General features: G+C 46.8%; 1 protein-coding gene across 2 annotated transcripts in view; it reads left to right on the plus strand.

The window, feature by feature from the left end:
* The window catches only part of MXI1 (MAX interactor 1, dimerization protein), a 127,088-nt gene that overhangs the window by 83,449 nt on the left and 28,764 nt on the right, over positions 1–14,875 (plus strand). For both annotated transcript variants that reach the window (XM_033942124.1, XM_033942125.1), the window contains exon 3: positions 3,531–3,560. In XM_033942124.1, coding sequence (XP_033798015.1) covers positions 3,531–3,560 — 30 coding nt within the window. The remainder of the gene's footprint in view (positions 1–3,530; positions 3,561–14,875) is intronic.

The following is a 14,875-nucleotide window of genomic DNA, read 5'->3' on the forward strand; positions in this document are numbered from 1 at the left end:
TGCCTGGACAGGAAAAGGCCATGAAGCAGCCTGTCTACATTGCTGTGATGCTGCTGTTTGTTACAAGGTACAGTATTTCAGTCTCGCTGTCAGGAGAGATGGAAGGGTCGGTGGGGGGCAGGAGGGGTACGCACGGGGAAGCTCTGCTGCCAGTGACTAGAACTTATTTTCAGGAGTAGGGCTTATATTAAGACCTTATTTTGGGGGAATACAAGATGGCAGACGCTATGTAGCTGTGCTCGGCAGGCTTAGCGTTTTTTCTTCATATCAATACTTCAACCAGATACTTACTTTGTCGGAATGCCTCATGCGAAGAGGAAGGGGAGTGTGAGAGCGGGGCAATTGCCGCTGCTCACATCGTCTCCAGCCCAGCAGTCAATTCAGCGGTTTTTGCAGCTGCTGAGCCCAGCCGACGCCCAGATGTCCCCGCGGCGGGAGAGTTCCGCATCGGACCTGAGTGAGGGAGCACTCGGGTCTCTGGACTTGCTGACATCGTTGTCTCCACCGCATCTCTCTGCGCCCCCATGTCCAGCAGAGGCGCAGAGTGTCGAGCTTGGCCCCGAGGGAGAGGAGTTGGAGACCCCGGAGCAGGCAATGGGAGGAGCTACTGCCCTAGCTGGAACGCTGGGTGGAAGGGCTGCTGAAGGAGTACCACCAACAAGCACCCCAGCAGTGACACTGGAGATACTTTTGGAGGCTATCAAGAGACTGAATGTGAAGGTGGAGAAGACTGCCTCAGATATTGAGGTAATGGTTAAGAAAATGGATAACTTTTCTGAAAGTTTGTGGAGGAGTGTGTGGCGCGGTGGTTGATGCTACCGCCTCAGCACCCTGGGGTTGTGGGTTCAAATCCCGCACTGCTCCTTGTGACCCTGGGCAACTCACTTAATCCTCCATAGCCCCAGGTACGTTAGATAGATTGTGAGCCCATCGGGACAGATAGGGAAAATGCTTGAGTACCTGATTGTAAAACTGCTTAGATAACCTTGATAGGCGGTATATAAAATCCTAGTAAACTTAAAAGTCAAGCAAGAATGCATGGATAAAATACAAATTGAGTCAGCTTCACTGAAAAATTCAATTACCACCTTTGTTAAAGAACAAAATTCTACAGCCCGTAAAATAGAAATGATTGAGAACTTTAACAGAAGATTGAACTTGAGAATCCTAAATTGCCCAAGGATTTCGGCAATATCACCCATTGAGATTTTGAAAAAATGTTTGGTAGAATGTTTGAATTATCCGCAAGATCAGATTCCGCCTTTAAATAAAGTTATACTTTTTACCTACTTCAAAAATAAATTTAGATATACCTAAGGGTGAGAATTTGGTTACTGATAAAGACCTGCAAAATCTTACGGCAATATTAGAGGAATCATCTATGGAAGTTAAAGAAAGAGGAACTTTAATTGTTAACTTCATCTTTGAACAAGATCTTAATGCAGTTATGAGGCTATTCTTTAAAAAGTCTGGATCACTTTTTTGTGGTCAACGTTTATGGATATATCATGATGTAACTAGAATAACCCAGGAAAGACGGAAAATGTTTTTGGGCATGAGAGAAGAGACAAGGAAGCTAGGTGCTACTTTTTTGCTAGCCTATCCATGCAAATGTGTCATTAAGTTTAAGGGCCTGAAATATGTGTATTTTACACCAGATCATCTACGTTCCTTTTTAGATCTCAAAGGTTTATCTAGTGGAGGGAATGTAGCTTAAAGGAAATGCTGGGTTCTAGCGTTTAAGTTTTTACTTTTATTTTTTTGTTGTATCATTGTAATATTACTCCCTATAATATCTTTGTTTTCTTTTCCTCCTTCTAATTGAGGTCTAAGGAAGAGTTAAGTTTCATATATATTTATTTTAAAGATCGTAATGTTTAATGATGTTTTTCTTTTGGAACATGATTCTGTATTTCTAAATCAAGTAGTTATACTTGTAAAGTATGTTAAATTCAATAAAAATAAAGTTATAAAAAAAAAAAAAAAGACCTTATTTTGGGGGTAGGTCTTATTTTCGGGGAAATACGGTATATACAGCACTGACAACCCGGGTACCACCTCCAGCTGCAGGGAGATATTAATCTTATATCCAGCACCAGCAATTCTGACACCACCATCAGCTAGAGGGAGAAGGAGGTTACTAATAATTATATACTGCAGTGGTATTCCTAGCACCAGCAGGTATGAAGATTATGAAAGTTAAATAAAAAATAACTCCACTTTCATAATTCATTACCAGATTACAGCACTGATGCACTATATACATTCACTTTGGAATATTTTTCTTCACCTCAATTGGCGAGAAATGTCTGTGTGAAGAGGTTCTTTTGCTATTACCTATGAAATAGAAGCATGCAGTGATCACTCATTGCTGCTATTTAAACAATTTGCCATGTTAGAATGTCTCAAAACCAAAAAATGGGATTTTACTGAAAATAAGCCAGGCCTAAGGGATCTGGCCAGTTGGAGTCTTAGGCCACTCCCAGTGCATCCCAGAATGCACTGGGAGAGAGGCCTAAGATTCCAGTTGGCCCAGGTGCCTAAAGCTCCTCCGGCCAGCCAACTTAAAAAAGGTACTGTGGGGTTCGGGTGGGCTTGTGGGGGTTTGGGAGCATATCCTTTGGTGGGGCCTGAGGCTCTGAATGGCCCGGTCGCCCCATAGGAGGAGCCTTAGGCGTCTGGGCCAATCAGAGCCTTAGACCCCTTCCTGGTGCAATCCCAGGAGGAGCCTGAGGCTCTGATTAGCTCAGGTTGTATAAGACCCCTCCTATGGGTGGGGCCTTAAACAACTTGGGCCAATGAGAGCCTCAGGCCTCTCGGGAAGAGGAAGGCCCATTTTGGAAGAGGCTGGCCAGAGGGAGTAGGCATCCCTCCGGTCAGCCATCTAATTAAAGGGACGGGGGAGAAGGGTGGGGTGGGTGATACAGCAGGAGACAATGAGCATCCCATGGATTCTAGATTTGTCTGGTGGATGAAAAGGAAGAAAAAATGTTTGGTTATATCTGCTAATTTTTTTTCTTTGAATATAACCACACCAATCTGGAGGCCTGCCCTGTTTAATTTCTGGCATTTCAATTTATAGCTCTCTTTGGCTGAGCATAGAATGTGGTTCAGTACTATACCTTTTTCGAGGTCCTCCTGGTGATAGTGATTCTGTTTTAAAGACTCTGGATTCTCTTTTCCTGATAAATTAGTTTTGGAAAGGTCTTTGTGTTTAACTTTTGCTTTGTAACAGGAAAACTAGTGAGCTGTTACAGCACAGTGCTTCTTATAGGGCAGAGTTCATAAATCAAATATCTGTCCCTATCTATTTGTTGAGGGGAATAACCTCTGGACTGGTCTAGTTGAGCGTGAGGAAAGAAAATTAGCAGGTAAGACCAAATTTTTTCATCCAAGTACTGAATATAGCAAAAGTTGGATTAGAAGCCAAGAGTTTCTAATGAGTTTTGCATTTTGAAATGTACTAAAGCTGTTGCCGAAATGCTGACTGTATAGAAATGAATGATTGTTGTTGTTTGTTTGGATTTTAGGTCTACACACAATGAATTAGAAAAGAATCGGTAAGTAGTAATAAAATGCAGCTTAAAAAGTTAAAGTCCCTTTAATGATTTTTTAGTATGTTAGCTTTTTTTTTTTCTTTAATATTCCAGCAATTGTTGATAATCAAAGTTAGATGACACATGATTTCTATTACATCTCTACCATTTTGTGCCCTTTAAGGTGTTGTCGCTTGTTGACATACCAAAGCCAGTTTCTTAAGAAAATGTTCCCATCGCATTGTCTTTCAGGATCCACTCTGCTTGTTCTCTGCAAGTCTTTGTATTCTGCTGGTATGGAAAAGCAGGTTGTGTGTATTGCTGGCCTCTAGGCAGATTTTGGTTTCCTTTCTTTTGGGAACTATCAGACCAGTTCAGCTGGAAATGTTTTCATTGCTAATCATGCAGAAACAAGGGAAGCTGCTCTATTCAGATATCTGTTTCATGACTCTCATGGCTTGGATGATGATAGCCAAGTACCGTAGTATTCGCCACTGATGACACTGATCCTTATGACTTCTAGGAAGGAAGGAATCCACAAGGAAGTATTATGGGTTGAAATGATTTTTATCCCATGACAAGCAAGCAGCATATTCTCTCACATGTGGGTGACGTCATCCATGGAACACAGCACAGACCATCCAAAGTGAACTGTCACTTTAAAAATAAAAAGACTGTCCATACCATATGCTTGGGTGCCTTCCTGCCTGCTGCCAGCTTATGGGACTATCAGTTCTTTGTTTTCCATGGAGTGGAAAAGCCATCTTTTGGTTTTCTCTTCACATACTGTTCGGCGTATATCGTATGCATTTTTAACCTATATATATTATAAGCGTTTATTTTCTGCATGTATTTACTGCATATGTTTTCTGCCTTCCCTCATTACATTTATTTTCTATGTATTTTATTTGCCAGTGTAACTTAAGGGAGTGCTTTTAGACCTAGGGACCTCGTGTCAGTGGCTTTTCTCTCGGGGTCATTTTCCTCCTGATAATTATACTTTCGGGTCTGTTATGAAGCGATGCCGAGGATGGCCATCTCTGGCACAGAGGCTCCTCTTTGTGCCAGGGCCATTGACTTCAACGTCCAGCTCTACCTCGGCTTCTTCAGTGATGCCGCTATCAGGGAAGAACTACGTAGGAAAGGTAAGAAGCAAAAGCACTGTTCCTCCTCCAATGCTGAAGCAATGGAAGCATCTCCAGCAAAGAGGCAACAGCCGGACTCTGCACAGGTGTATTCTGTACCAACTACCACACAGTAGTGTTGCTCGATTCGGGGAAAAAATTTTCAATTTGATTTGGCATATTGAATTAATTTTTCAATTCGCTTCTCTTTTCCCACTCAATTGGATTTTGTTTTTCAAATGTCCTGGCAGGTTTATTTTGTAGCTTCTTCACCCACCCCACCCCCCTTTGTTCTCTTGAACCCCACATTGGCTCTGTGGTGTAAATAAAATAAAAATGACTTTTCCGCTCTCTCTTAGATCCTAGCTCCTCACGCTTGCTGTCAGACACCAGCTCTGGCAGGATACACATTTCAAATCTGAGAACATGAAGACTGCCAATCAAGTGGAGCAAGCTTCAACCAAGGCAAGGCAAATCATAGGTTGCATACGCAGGAGTTTCGTCAGCCGTAAGCCTGAAGTCATTATGCCATTGTATAGATCCATGGTGAGGCCCCACCTGGAATACTGTGTGCAATTCTGGAGGCCGCATTACCGTAAGGATGTGCTGAGACTGGAGTCGGTCCAGAGAATGGCCACCCGGATGGTCTCGGGACTCAAGGATCTCCCGAACGAGGAACGGCTGGATAAGTTGCAGCTGTACTCACTCGAGGAACGCAGAGAGAGGGGTGACATAATCAAGACATTCAAGTATCTCACGGGCCGCATCGAGGTGGAAGAAGATATCTTCTTTTTCAAGGGTCCCGTGGCAACAAGGGAGCATCCGTGGAAAATCAGGGGCGGGAAACTGCACGGGGACACCAGGAAATTCTTTTTCACTGAAAGGGTGGTTGATCGCTGGAATAGTCTTCCATTTCAGGTGATTGAGGCCAGCAGCGTGCCTGATTTTAAGGCCAAATGGGATAGACACATGGGATCTATTCACAGAGAAAGGTAGGGGAGGGTCATTGGGGTGGGCAGACTAGATGGGCCGTGGCCCTTATCTGCCGTCTATTTCTATGTTTCTATTGCAATGACAAAATAGAAAATAAAATTATATTTTCTACTGTTTGTTGTTTGGTCATTTTATTAAATCATGTTGGTCCCAGGCTCTGGTTTCTGTTTATCTTCTGTTAACTAGCTTGCCAGGATCTCCTACCCATTTGACGTTTTCTTCTTTCTCCATGCTCAACATCCATCTTTCATCTCTGTACCTTCCCTTCCATATCCAATTTTCCTGTTTCTTTGTTACTGTATACCATCTGTCTCTCACCTTGTCTTGTACCCTGGGTCAAACCTCTCTATTGTCCTCCATGCAGCATCTTTCCCTTCCTCCCCTCCATTATCATGTGCAACATTTCTTTCTCTCTCCCTATGCACCATCTCTCCCTGCCCTCCACCCTATGTCCAACATTTCTCCCTCGCTTTTCTCCATGCATGTCTCCCTCCCTTTCACCATATGCAGGATTTCTCCCTCTCACCCCTTTCTACCTCTTTGTTGTATCTCTCCATTCCTCTCCTCCACCCCATGTCCAACAATTCTTTCTTTCTTCTTTCTCCCACCCATGTGCATCAACTTTTTGATCCCTCCTATCCCCCTGTGCATCATGTCCCGACCGCCCTCCTCCCCCTCCATCATGAGATCTGACATACCTTCGGGCCTCCTAAAGCATAAGCAGCGGCAGCGCTGTGAACAGCCCCACCAGGGCTTCCCTCTGCCATGTCATCAGTGACGTCGTCAGTGACATGGCAGAGGGAAAGCCCCAGCAGGACAGGCCACGAGCAGCCTGTTCAGAGCATTGCCTCTGCCGGCCGGCCGCTACTACTGCTTTAGGAGGCCCAGCAGCAAGCACATTCTGTGCCGTCAACTGCATAGGCGCTTTTCTTCCATCAACAGACACCATATGTACCGACTACTGTACAGGCCCCTGCCCTCCAAGATCATCTAAATATGCTGCTGTAGATTGGGCTATCCAGGCTACTGCAGTCGCATACTATGCTAACTCCTGTCAATGTCCCCAGCCTCAATCAGAGCCGAGCAAGGTAAGTGAGATACCGCAGACCGCCGCTCTCAGACTCCTGCACGTGCGTTAACATGCGCTTAATGAAGGCGATGATAACACGCGTCTATCACCTGCGTCTTTAGCTGCATCATCATTTGGGGGCCAGAGCGTATCTTCTGATTCTCAATCCTCCTCCCGACAGCCCTCATGGCTTTAATGACGCTTCCTTTAAGGTCACAATTCTTCTCCTAGACATAATAATGCCTTTGATGTAGCCTCTCGTACCTCAGCGGTATTCGTCATTATGCGCAGACGAGCTTAGCTCAGAATCTCAGACTTAGATGCCAGTGTTCAAGATCATCTTTCCAACATGGGTGATGACTTGTTTGATGACCGTATAGAGGAGGCCACCCAAAATATAAAGACATACTGATTGTATGACCATCCTTTCCTCCTCGAAAGCGCAACAATCTCGGCAACATAAGCTCCTACAGGCATTTTTCATACTATTCCAGAAATAAATACCACCAGCCTTCAGCATCTACATGAACATTCTACTCAAAGACATCCAAGACAACAAAGGCAACAGAAAACTTCTGCACCTATTCAGCCTAAGCAGAGCTTAGCTGGTATTTCTCAGCCCTCACCTCAGACTTTCACATTAAGAGGCCAGCTCATCCATTACCAACAACGCTAGACCCTATCAGATCAATGGGTCCTCCAAGTAGTGAGCCAGGGATATGCCCTATGCTTACAGAAGAAACCATTGAACCTCCCTCCAAGGGAGTCTCATTTCAACTTCCATCAGAGGGCCTTCGGCTTCGGCCAAGAACACAAAGTCCAGATGCTTCTTTAGGCAAAGAGCGGAACCAGGAAGCTCAGGTATGGACACGTTGATCCAACCTTGACCGCCGGTCAGCCTCCTTTTACATCTTACCTCCTTGGCCCATGGTGGGCAGTGTCATCTGACGGATTACATCTCATCCAGGCCTGGTGATCCTGGTAGCTCTGGATTGGCCTCGCCAGCCTTGGTATGCGGACCTGGTTTGTTTTCTGCAGGACAAAGGTCTCAGGCTGCTGCTTCATCGTGGCCTTCTCAATCGGGGCTAGTCCCCATGGAGAATCCACACAGCGTTGGTCTTACAGCATGGCTCTTGAGTGCTCAGCACTGATTCACAAGGGGTATTCCAACGTGGTTATTGTCACACTGCTTTGGACTAAGAAGTCTTTTACCATGTCAGTCTATGCAGAGACCTGGTGGGCTTTTCAGCATTGGTGTGCTAATGATCAGGTGAAACCACGTCAGACTGCCATTTCGGTCATTCTGGCTTTTCTTCAGGCAGGCTGAAAAAAGAACTGGCTGTGGCTTCTCTTAGGGTTCAGGTGGTTGGGCTCTCTTGCTTCCTGACTCATGATAGCTGGTTTTCGCTGACAATTCATCCTGATGTGATCAGATTCCGCTGGAGAGCTCTCATGTGAGGCCTCCTGTACATCGTCCCTTTCTGAGATGGAACCTTAACATTGTTCTGAAGGGTCTCACTAAAGCTCCATATGAGCCCCTTAAGGATGCTTCTCTGTTAGATCTCGCAGTTAAGACTGTGTTTCTTGTGGCAATTGTTTCGGCATGGCAAGTGTCAGAGCTGCAGGGATCTTTTCCTCAGAATCATGGTTGAGTGTGTCACTCTCCGTGCTGATCCCTCCTTTCTTCTAAAGCTGGTGTCAGTCTTCCACATCAACCAAGAGCTTTGTCTGGCTGCTTTTCAGTCGACAGGGTCTGACAGACAGGATTGAATTTTGAAAAAGCTAGATGTCCACAGGGCTTTGCTCCTGAACTTGGGAAAGACAAATAATTTTTGCCTTTCTGACCATCTGTTCAGGCTTACAAGCCACTCCCAGCTTGGCAGGCCAGCATCTAAGGCCTCTATTGCTAGATAGATTTGCATGGCAATCTCTTCGACATTCATTGCCTGCGGCAAACAGCCACTTGTCTCTCTCAAGGCACACTTGACTAGGAGCATTGCCTCTTCTTGGGCGGAATCTCAGGCAGTTCCTCCCGCAGAGATCTGTAGGGCAGCTGCTTGGTCTACTCTTCATACCTTTTCCAGAGTAGATATAATGACTCAGTATGACACGTAGATATAATGACACGTTTGGGTCCTCGGGTCTTACGTGCAGGCTATTCTGTCCCATCTTAGACGTCAGTCACTGCTTTGATACGTCACCACATATACAGAATCCAGAGTAGATGTAACTAAAAATGAAAGATTAGGTTCTTACCTGGATAATTTCAGTATAATCTATGATGGATTCTGTAAGGCCCACCCTCTATTTTGCCTGCTTTCTGCCTCAAATGTTTCTGTGTTCCAGGCCTGGAGTTGTTCTTATGTCAACCGGATGACTATTCGCCTAGTGTTGCCTGATTCAGGGGAAAAAATTTTGATTCGATTCAGTCTATTTAATTGATTTTTCGATTTGATTCGCTTTTCCTTCCAATCAGGCAGGTTTTTTTCCAAATGTCCTGGCAGGTTTATTTTGTCACCTCTTCACCCACCCTTCCTCCCTTTCCCCTCTCCAACCCCATGCTGGCTGTGTAGGGTAAACAAAATAAATAAAAAAAGACATGCAGAAGAGCGTTACTTGACTACCTAGAAAGGACTACCACTTTCTGTACCACCAATCAACTTTTTGTGTCCTTCAATACAGGTACTCAAGGGAATGCAGTTTCTAAATGTATTATATCTTCCTAGATTACTCATTGCATTTCTTTTTGTTATAATAAAGCTTCCTTGATCGCTCCTGGTCACTTTGGAGCACATCAAGTACGTGCGACAGCTTCATCAGTTGCAAACTTGAGAACAGTTCCCATGCAAGATATCTGCAAAGCAGCAACTTTTCTACATTTCATCTGGACGACTGGTTGATATGAGCAAAGTCTTTTCAGGAGAGCTCCTCGGTTACGGGTTGTGGAGTTCCTGCAGTCGCTGTTGTGGGTAGTCAACCTGTCCAAGAGCCAGTTGGCTCCGTCTCAGCGCCTGGAGTACCTTGGGGTTCTCTTCGACACCAACTTGGGGAAGATCTTCCTGCCGGAGGCCTGAGTAGTCAAGTTGGAGTCAAAGATCCATCTTCTGATGGTTTCTCAGTGTCCTTGGGTGCAGGATTTTCTCCAGGTCTTGGGGGTTGATGGCAGCTTCCCTGGACGTGGTTTGGTGGACCTGGGCTCATATGTGCCTGCTTCAGTATGCTTTGCTGCAGCAGTGGTTGCCCCAGTTGCATGATATGGACTCTCCTGTTTCTCTGCGGGGGTTAATTCGTTGCGGTCTCTGTTGGTGGCTCCATTTTTACAATCTGGTGCAGGAAATAATAATAATAACAGTTTATATACCGCAGGACCGTGAAGTTCTATGCGGTTTACAATGATTAGAAATGTTACAGATTGAATGGAATAAACAAAGTACAGACTTAGTGATTGATAGTTCTAGTGATCGTTTGTTGAGGACTAAGATTGTATAGGTTGGTTTCCTAAGTATTTCAGGAACAGTTGTGTTTTCAGGCGTTTCCTGAATTCCCCATAGATAGTAGGCACGAGCAATTGTTCAAGGTCTTTACCCCATAATGCTGCTTGATGTGCAAAAAGATGTTGGTGATGACTTTTAAATTTACAACCTCTAACCGGTGGGGAAACAAAGTTCGGGTATGAGCTTCGCTTGTGTCTGTTGATTGTGAAAGAGAAAAGGTCTGTTATGTATTTAGGGGCTAAGCCATAAAGTACCTTGAAGCAAAAACAACCAAACTTGAATTTCACACGTGCCTCCATCAGCAGCCAGTGTAAAAGTCGATAGGAAGGTGTCACGTGATCAAACTTCTTCAGTCCACAAAGTAGTCTAACCGCTGCATTTTGAACTAGTTGCAATCGCCGCATATACTTATGGGGGAGTGCCAAGTAGGCAATGTTACGATAATCGAGTTGATTCAGTATAAGGGATTGTACCAGAATTCGAAATGATGAGACATTGAAGTAAGCTCTGATGGACTGAAGCTTCCAGAGGGTGAGAAAGATTTTTCTGATCAAGGAGTCTACCTGATCTTTCATGATCAGGTTCTGGTCCAGTGTTACTCCCAATATCTTCATAGTGGGTTGAATGGGATAACTAAGGTTGTTGATGCACATTGGTGCTTTAGTGTCAAGTGGGTATGGCAGTGCTATGAAAAATTTTGTTTTCTCTCAGTTTAGTTTTAGTCTGACTTCAGCCATCCATTGCTCCATAAAATTTAGTACTTCTGTTGCTTTGGGGGTGACTACTGAGACAGAATTGGTGAATGGGATAATTATTGTGAAGTCGTCAGAGTAGCTAAATAGTTTTATCCCCAGCTGGGACAATTGTGCACCCAATGAGGTCATGTAAACATTGAAGAGCAAAGGGGATAGTGGTGATCCTTGTGGCACGCCAGATGGTCTGAATCAGCCTCAGTGGACCGTGCTTCTCACGGATGCCAGTCTCCTTGCCTGGGGAGCTCAGTGTCTCGGTCGCTCGGCTTAGGGCAGCTGATTACCAGTGGAGGCATCTTAGTCGATCAGTGTTCTGGAGACCAGAGCCATCCGACTGGTGTTGCTAGCGTTCCAGCTGCTGTTGACAGGCAAGTCTGTTCAGGTTCTCTTGGACAATGCCACAGTGGTAGCCTACGTCAGTCGTTGGCGGGGAAACAAGGAGTCGTCTGGTGGTGCAGGAGGCTGCTCTGCTCATGACCTGGACAGAGTCTCATATTCTGGACATCTCGGCTTCCGAAATACAATAGTGACGGGAAAAGGATTTTACCATCTGTTACCTTTTTTTTTTTTTTTGTCATGGTTCTCCTTTGCTTCTGTCTACCTATATTTCAGTGTGATTGCGAAACTTGGTGATGCAAAAAAATTTACATTATCCCAGGACAAGCAGGCAGGTATTCTCACTAGTGGGTGATGTCATCCGACAGAGCCCCGATACGGACATCTTGCAAGCATGTCTTGCTTGAAGAAACTCAGAAGTTTCGAGATGCCCGCACCGCGCATGCGCCAGTGCCTTCCCGCCCGATGTACCGGGCGCGTCTCCTCAGTTCTTTTCTTTCCGCGGAGCTGAGAAGTTCTCTTCAATTCTGCGCTGACTGAAATTTCAGTATTTTGCCTTCTTTCCCCGCGTTTTATTGTTTTACTTACTTTCTTTGACTTTTATTTCTATTTAAAAAAAAAAAAAAAAGTTACAATTATTTCGTCCGGCGGTTCGGCCGGGCCGGCCTCGTGGCTGCGACCTAGCTCCTTCGACCTAGCAACGTCACTTTTCCGGCCTATGTCCCGGCCTATCACCGGTTTTAAAAAGTGCAGCAAGTGCCAGCGTGCGATTTCGTTGACGGACCCACACCGGCGCTGTCTTCAGTGTCTTGGTCCAGAACACGTTCCGAAATCGTGCCGGCCTTGTTCCACGCTCACAGCGCGCTCTTTTAAACGGCGCTGCTTACTTTGGGAGTCCATGTTTAAGATGGAGTCTTCTAAGGAGCCATCTGCTTCGACCTCGACAGATGTTTCACCGGTCTGTTCGAAGCCTGCATCTGCGACTCATGCATCGAGCATCGTGAAGCCAGCATCGTTCACACCGGCTTCTGCATCGAGTTCAGCATCGGTTCCTGCTCCCGTCTCCTCGGTTCAGGTACCGCCTTCCACTGTTCCTCCCGTGGTCATAAAAGTGCCCAAAGCTACCAAGCAGAAGCACTCGACCACGAAGGAACGCGATGACCGTGCAGGAGGACCCCCTTTCGGTGCGGATCCCTCCATATCGGCATCGCTTAAATCCCTGCTCGAAGCTCAATTTGTTGAGCTCATGCGGACGATGGGACCGAGGCTTATCGCTAATATTCAGGGCGATACTACGGTCCCGGTCCCGGAGAGCGGTCCGCCCCCTCCTCCTCCTCCTCGTCGTTCGATTTCCCTGCTCGACGAGGGGGAGCGGCGGAGGGCGGCGGAACCCACTAGGCGGGCTTCCCTTTCTGACATGCCGCCTTTAGAGCCCATTACACCTCCACGTCACCAGGGTACTACATCGGCCCCTGATAATCGGAGTCCTGGGCATACTGCATCGCAGGAGGAGTTCTTTCGCACTCCATACCAGACTTGGGTGGCACTGCGTGAGTCGGCATCGTTGCCTCCCATGCGCTCCACTGCATCGAGTCCAATCCATTCCTTCGAGGCTTCAAGGGATCGATCGATGCATCGAAGATCACGTTCCCCATCCCGGCATCGGGAGGGGCATCGATCTCGACATTCTTCTAGACACTCCTCGCGTCATTCAGAGGTGTCTCCACAGAAGAAAATGCAGCGTATGGGATACTCATCCTCAGATTTATCCCAGCCAGAGGGACCGGAGTATGAAGAACCATCTACCTCATACTCTCCATGCCGCTCCCACCTCTCCCTGGAACCGGAGGCTTCCACGTCTTCTAGTCCGTCTCGCCGGCCGGCCTTGGCGGACCAACTTTCCTTTTCATCCTTTCTCAGACAGATGGCGGATGACTTGGATGTGACCTTAGATACTGGGTCGAAGTACTCTAAGGAGTATCTGGACACCATGCATTTACCTCATCCTCCGGCGGAGACACTTCGGCTTCCCCTGCATAAGTTACTTGACCAGACTCTCATGCGGTGTTTGGAGACACCGTATTCCATACCTGCGGTACCTAGCAAGTTGGATGCTCGATACCGCATCGTGCACCACAAGGGGTTTGAGGGAGCTCAACTCTCTCATCAGTCCCTCCTAGTCGAGTCTTCCCTTAAACGTTCGCACCCCTCCCAAGTCTACGCTTCCGTGCCTCCTGGCAGGGAAGGGAGAACGATGGATAAGTTTGGTAGACGTATCTATCAAAATTCAATGATGGCGACTCGAGTGCTCAATTACAATTTTTTCTTCTCGTCCTATTTGGATTTTTTCTTGCCGGTACTCCGCAAGTTCACACCTTTCATCGATGCTGAGGCTCGGTTTGAGTTTGAGGAGGTGGTGGCGACCCTGTCCCAGTTGCGCCTCCAATTGATGCAATCCTCCTATGATGCTTTCGAGCTCTCGGCTCGTGCTGCGGCCTGCTCGGTCGCCATGCGTCGACTGGCTTGGCTTCGCACCATTGATATGGATCCGAATCTCCAAGACAGACTTGCAAATGTGCCTTGTGCGGGAGCGGATCTGTTCGATGAGTCTGTCGAGACTGTTACTAAAAAACTGTCAGACCACGAAAAATCTTTCCAGTCTATCATGAGGCCTAAGCCTAAACCACAACAGTCTCGTCCTTCTAGACCGCCTATAATCTACCAAAGGCGTTATCAACCGAGGCAGGCCCCTCCTGCGAGACAGCCTGCAAAGCGACAGCCGCCTCAGAAGACTCAGCAAAAGCCTCAGATGCCGGCTGCTCCCAAGGCTACTCAGCCTTTTTGACTCTCCTCCAGGGAGCATAACCGATCTCGTTCTGTCTACCCCATATTTTCCCATAGGGGGTCGCCTCCATCATTTTTGTCATCGATGGGAGGCGATCACCACGGACCTCTGGGTCCTCTCCATCGTAAGAGAGGGATACTCTCTTCATTTCCAACGGGTCCCCCCGGACCATCCTCCAAGAGAGTATCCTTCCAACTCCACACAGACCGCTCTTCTTCTCCAGGAAGCTCAGGCTTTGCTCCGGCTTCGGGCCGTCGAGCCGGTACCGGTGGATCAACAAAACCAGGGGTTTTACTCCCGGTACTTCCTGGTCCCGAAGAAGACGGGCGATCTGCGTCCCATTTTGGACCTTCGGGTCCTCAACAAGTTTTTGGTCAGGGAACGGTTCCGCATGCTGACCCTTGCCTCTCTTTATCCCCTAATCGAGCAGAACGATTGGTTATGCTCTCTGGATCTCAAGGAGGCCTACACTCACATCCCGATTCATCCGGCCTCCCGCAAGTTCCTCAGATTCCGGGTGGGACATCTGCATCTGCAGTATCGAGTGCTTCCCTTCGGCCTATCTTCGTCGCCCAGAGTCTTCACGAAGTGTCTGGTAGTGGTGGCCGCTGCACTCCGGAACATGGGTCTCCAGGTGTTCCCATACCTCGACGACTGGCTCATCAAGGCCCCGTCCGCTCCCAAGGTCATTTCGGCGACCTTGACTACCATTTGTTTTCTGCAGAG

Source organism: Geotrypetes seraphini, chromosome 4 (assembly GCF_902459505.1).
Source record: "Geotrypetes seraphini chromosome 4, aGeoSer1.1, whole genome shotgun sequence".
NCBI lineage: Eukaryota > Metazoa > Chordata > Amphibia > Gymnophiona > Dermophiidae > Geotrypetes > Geotrypetes seraphini.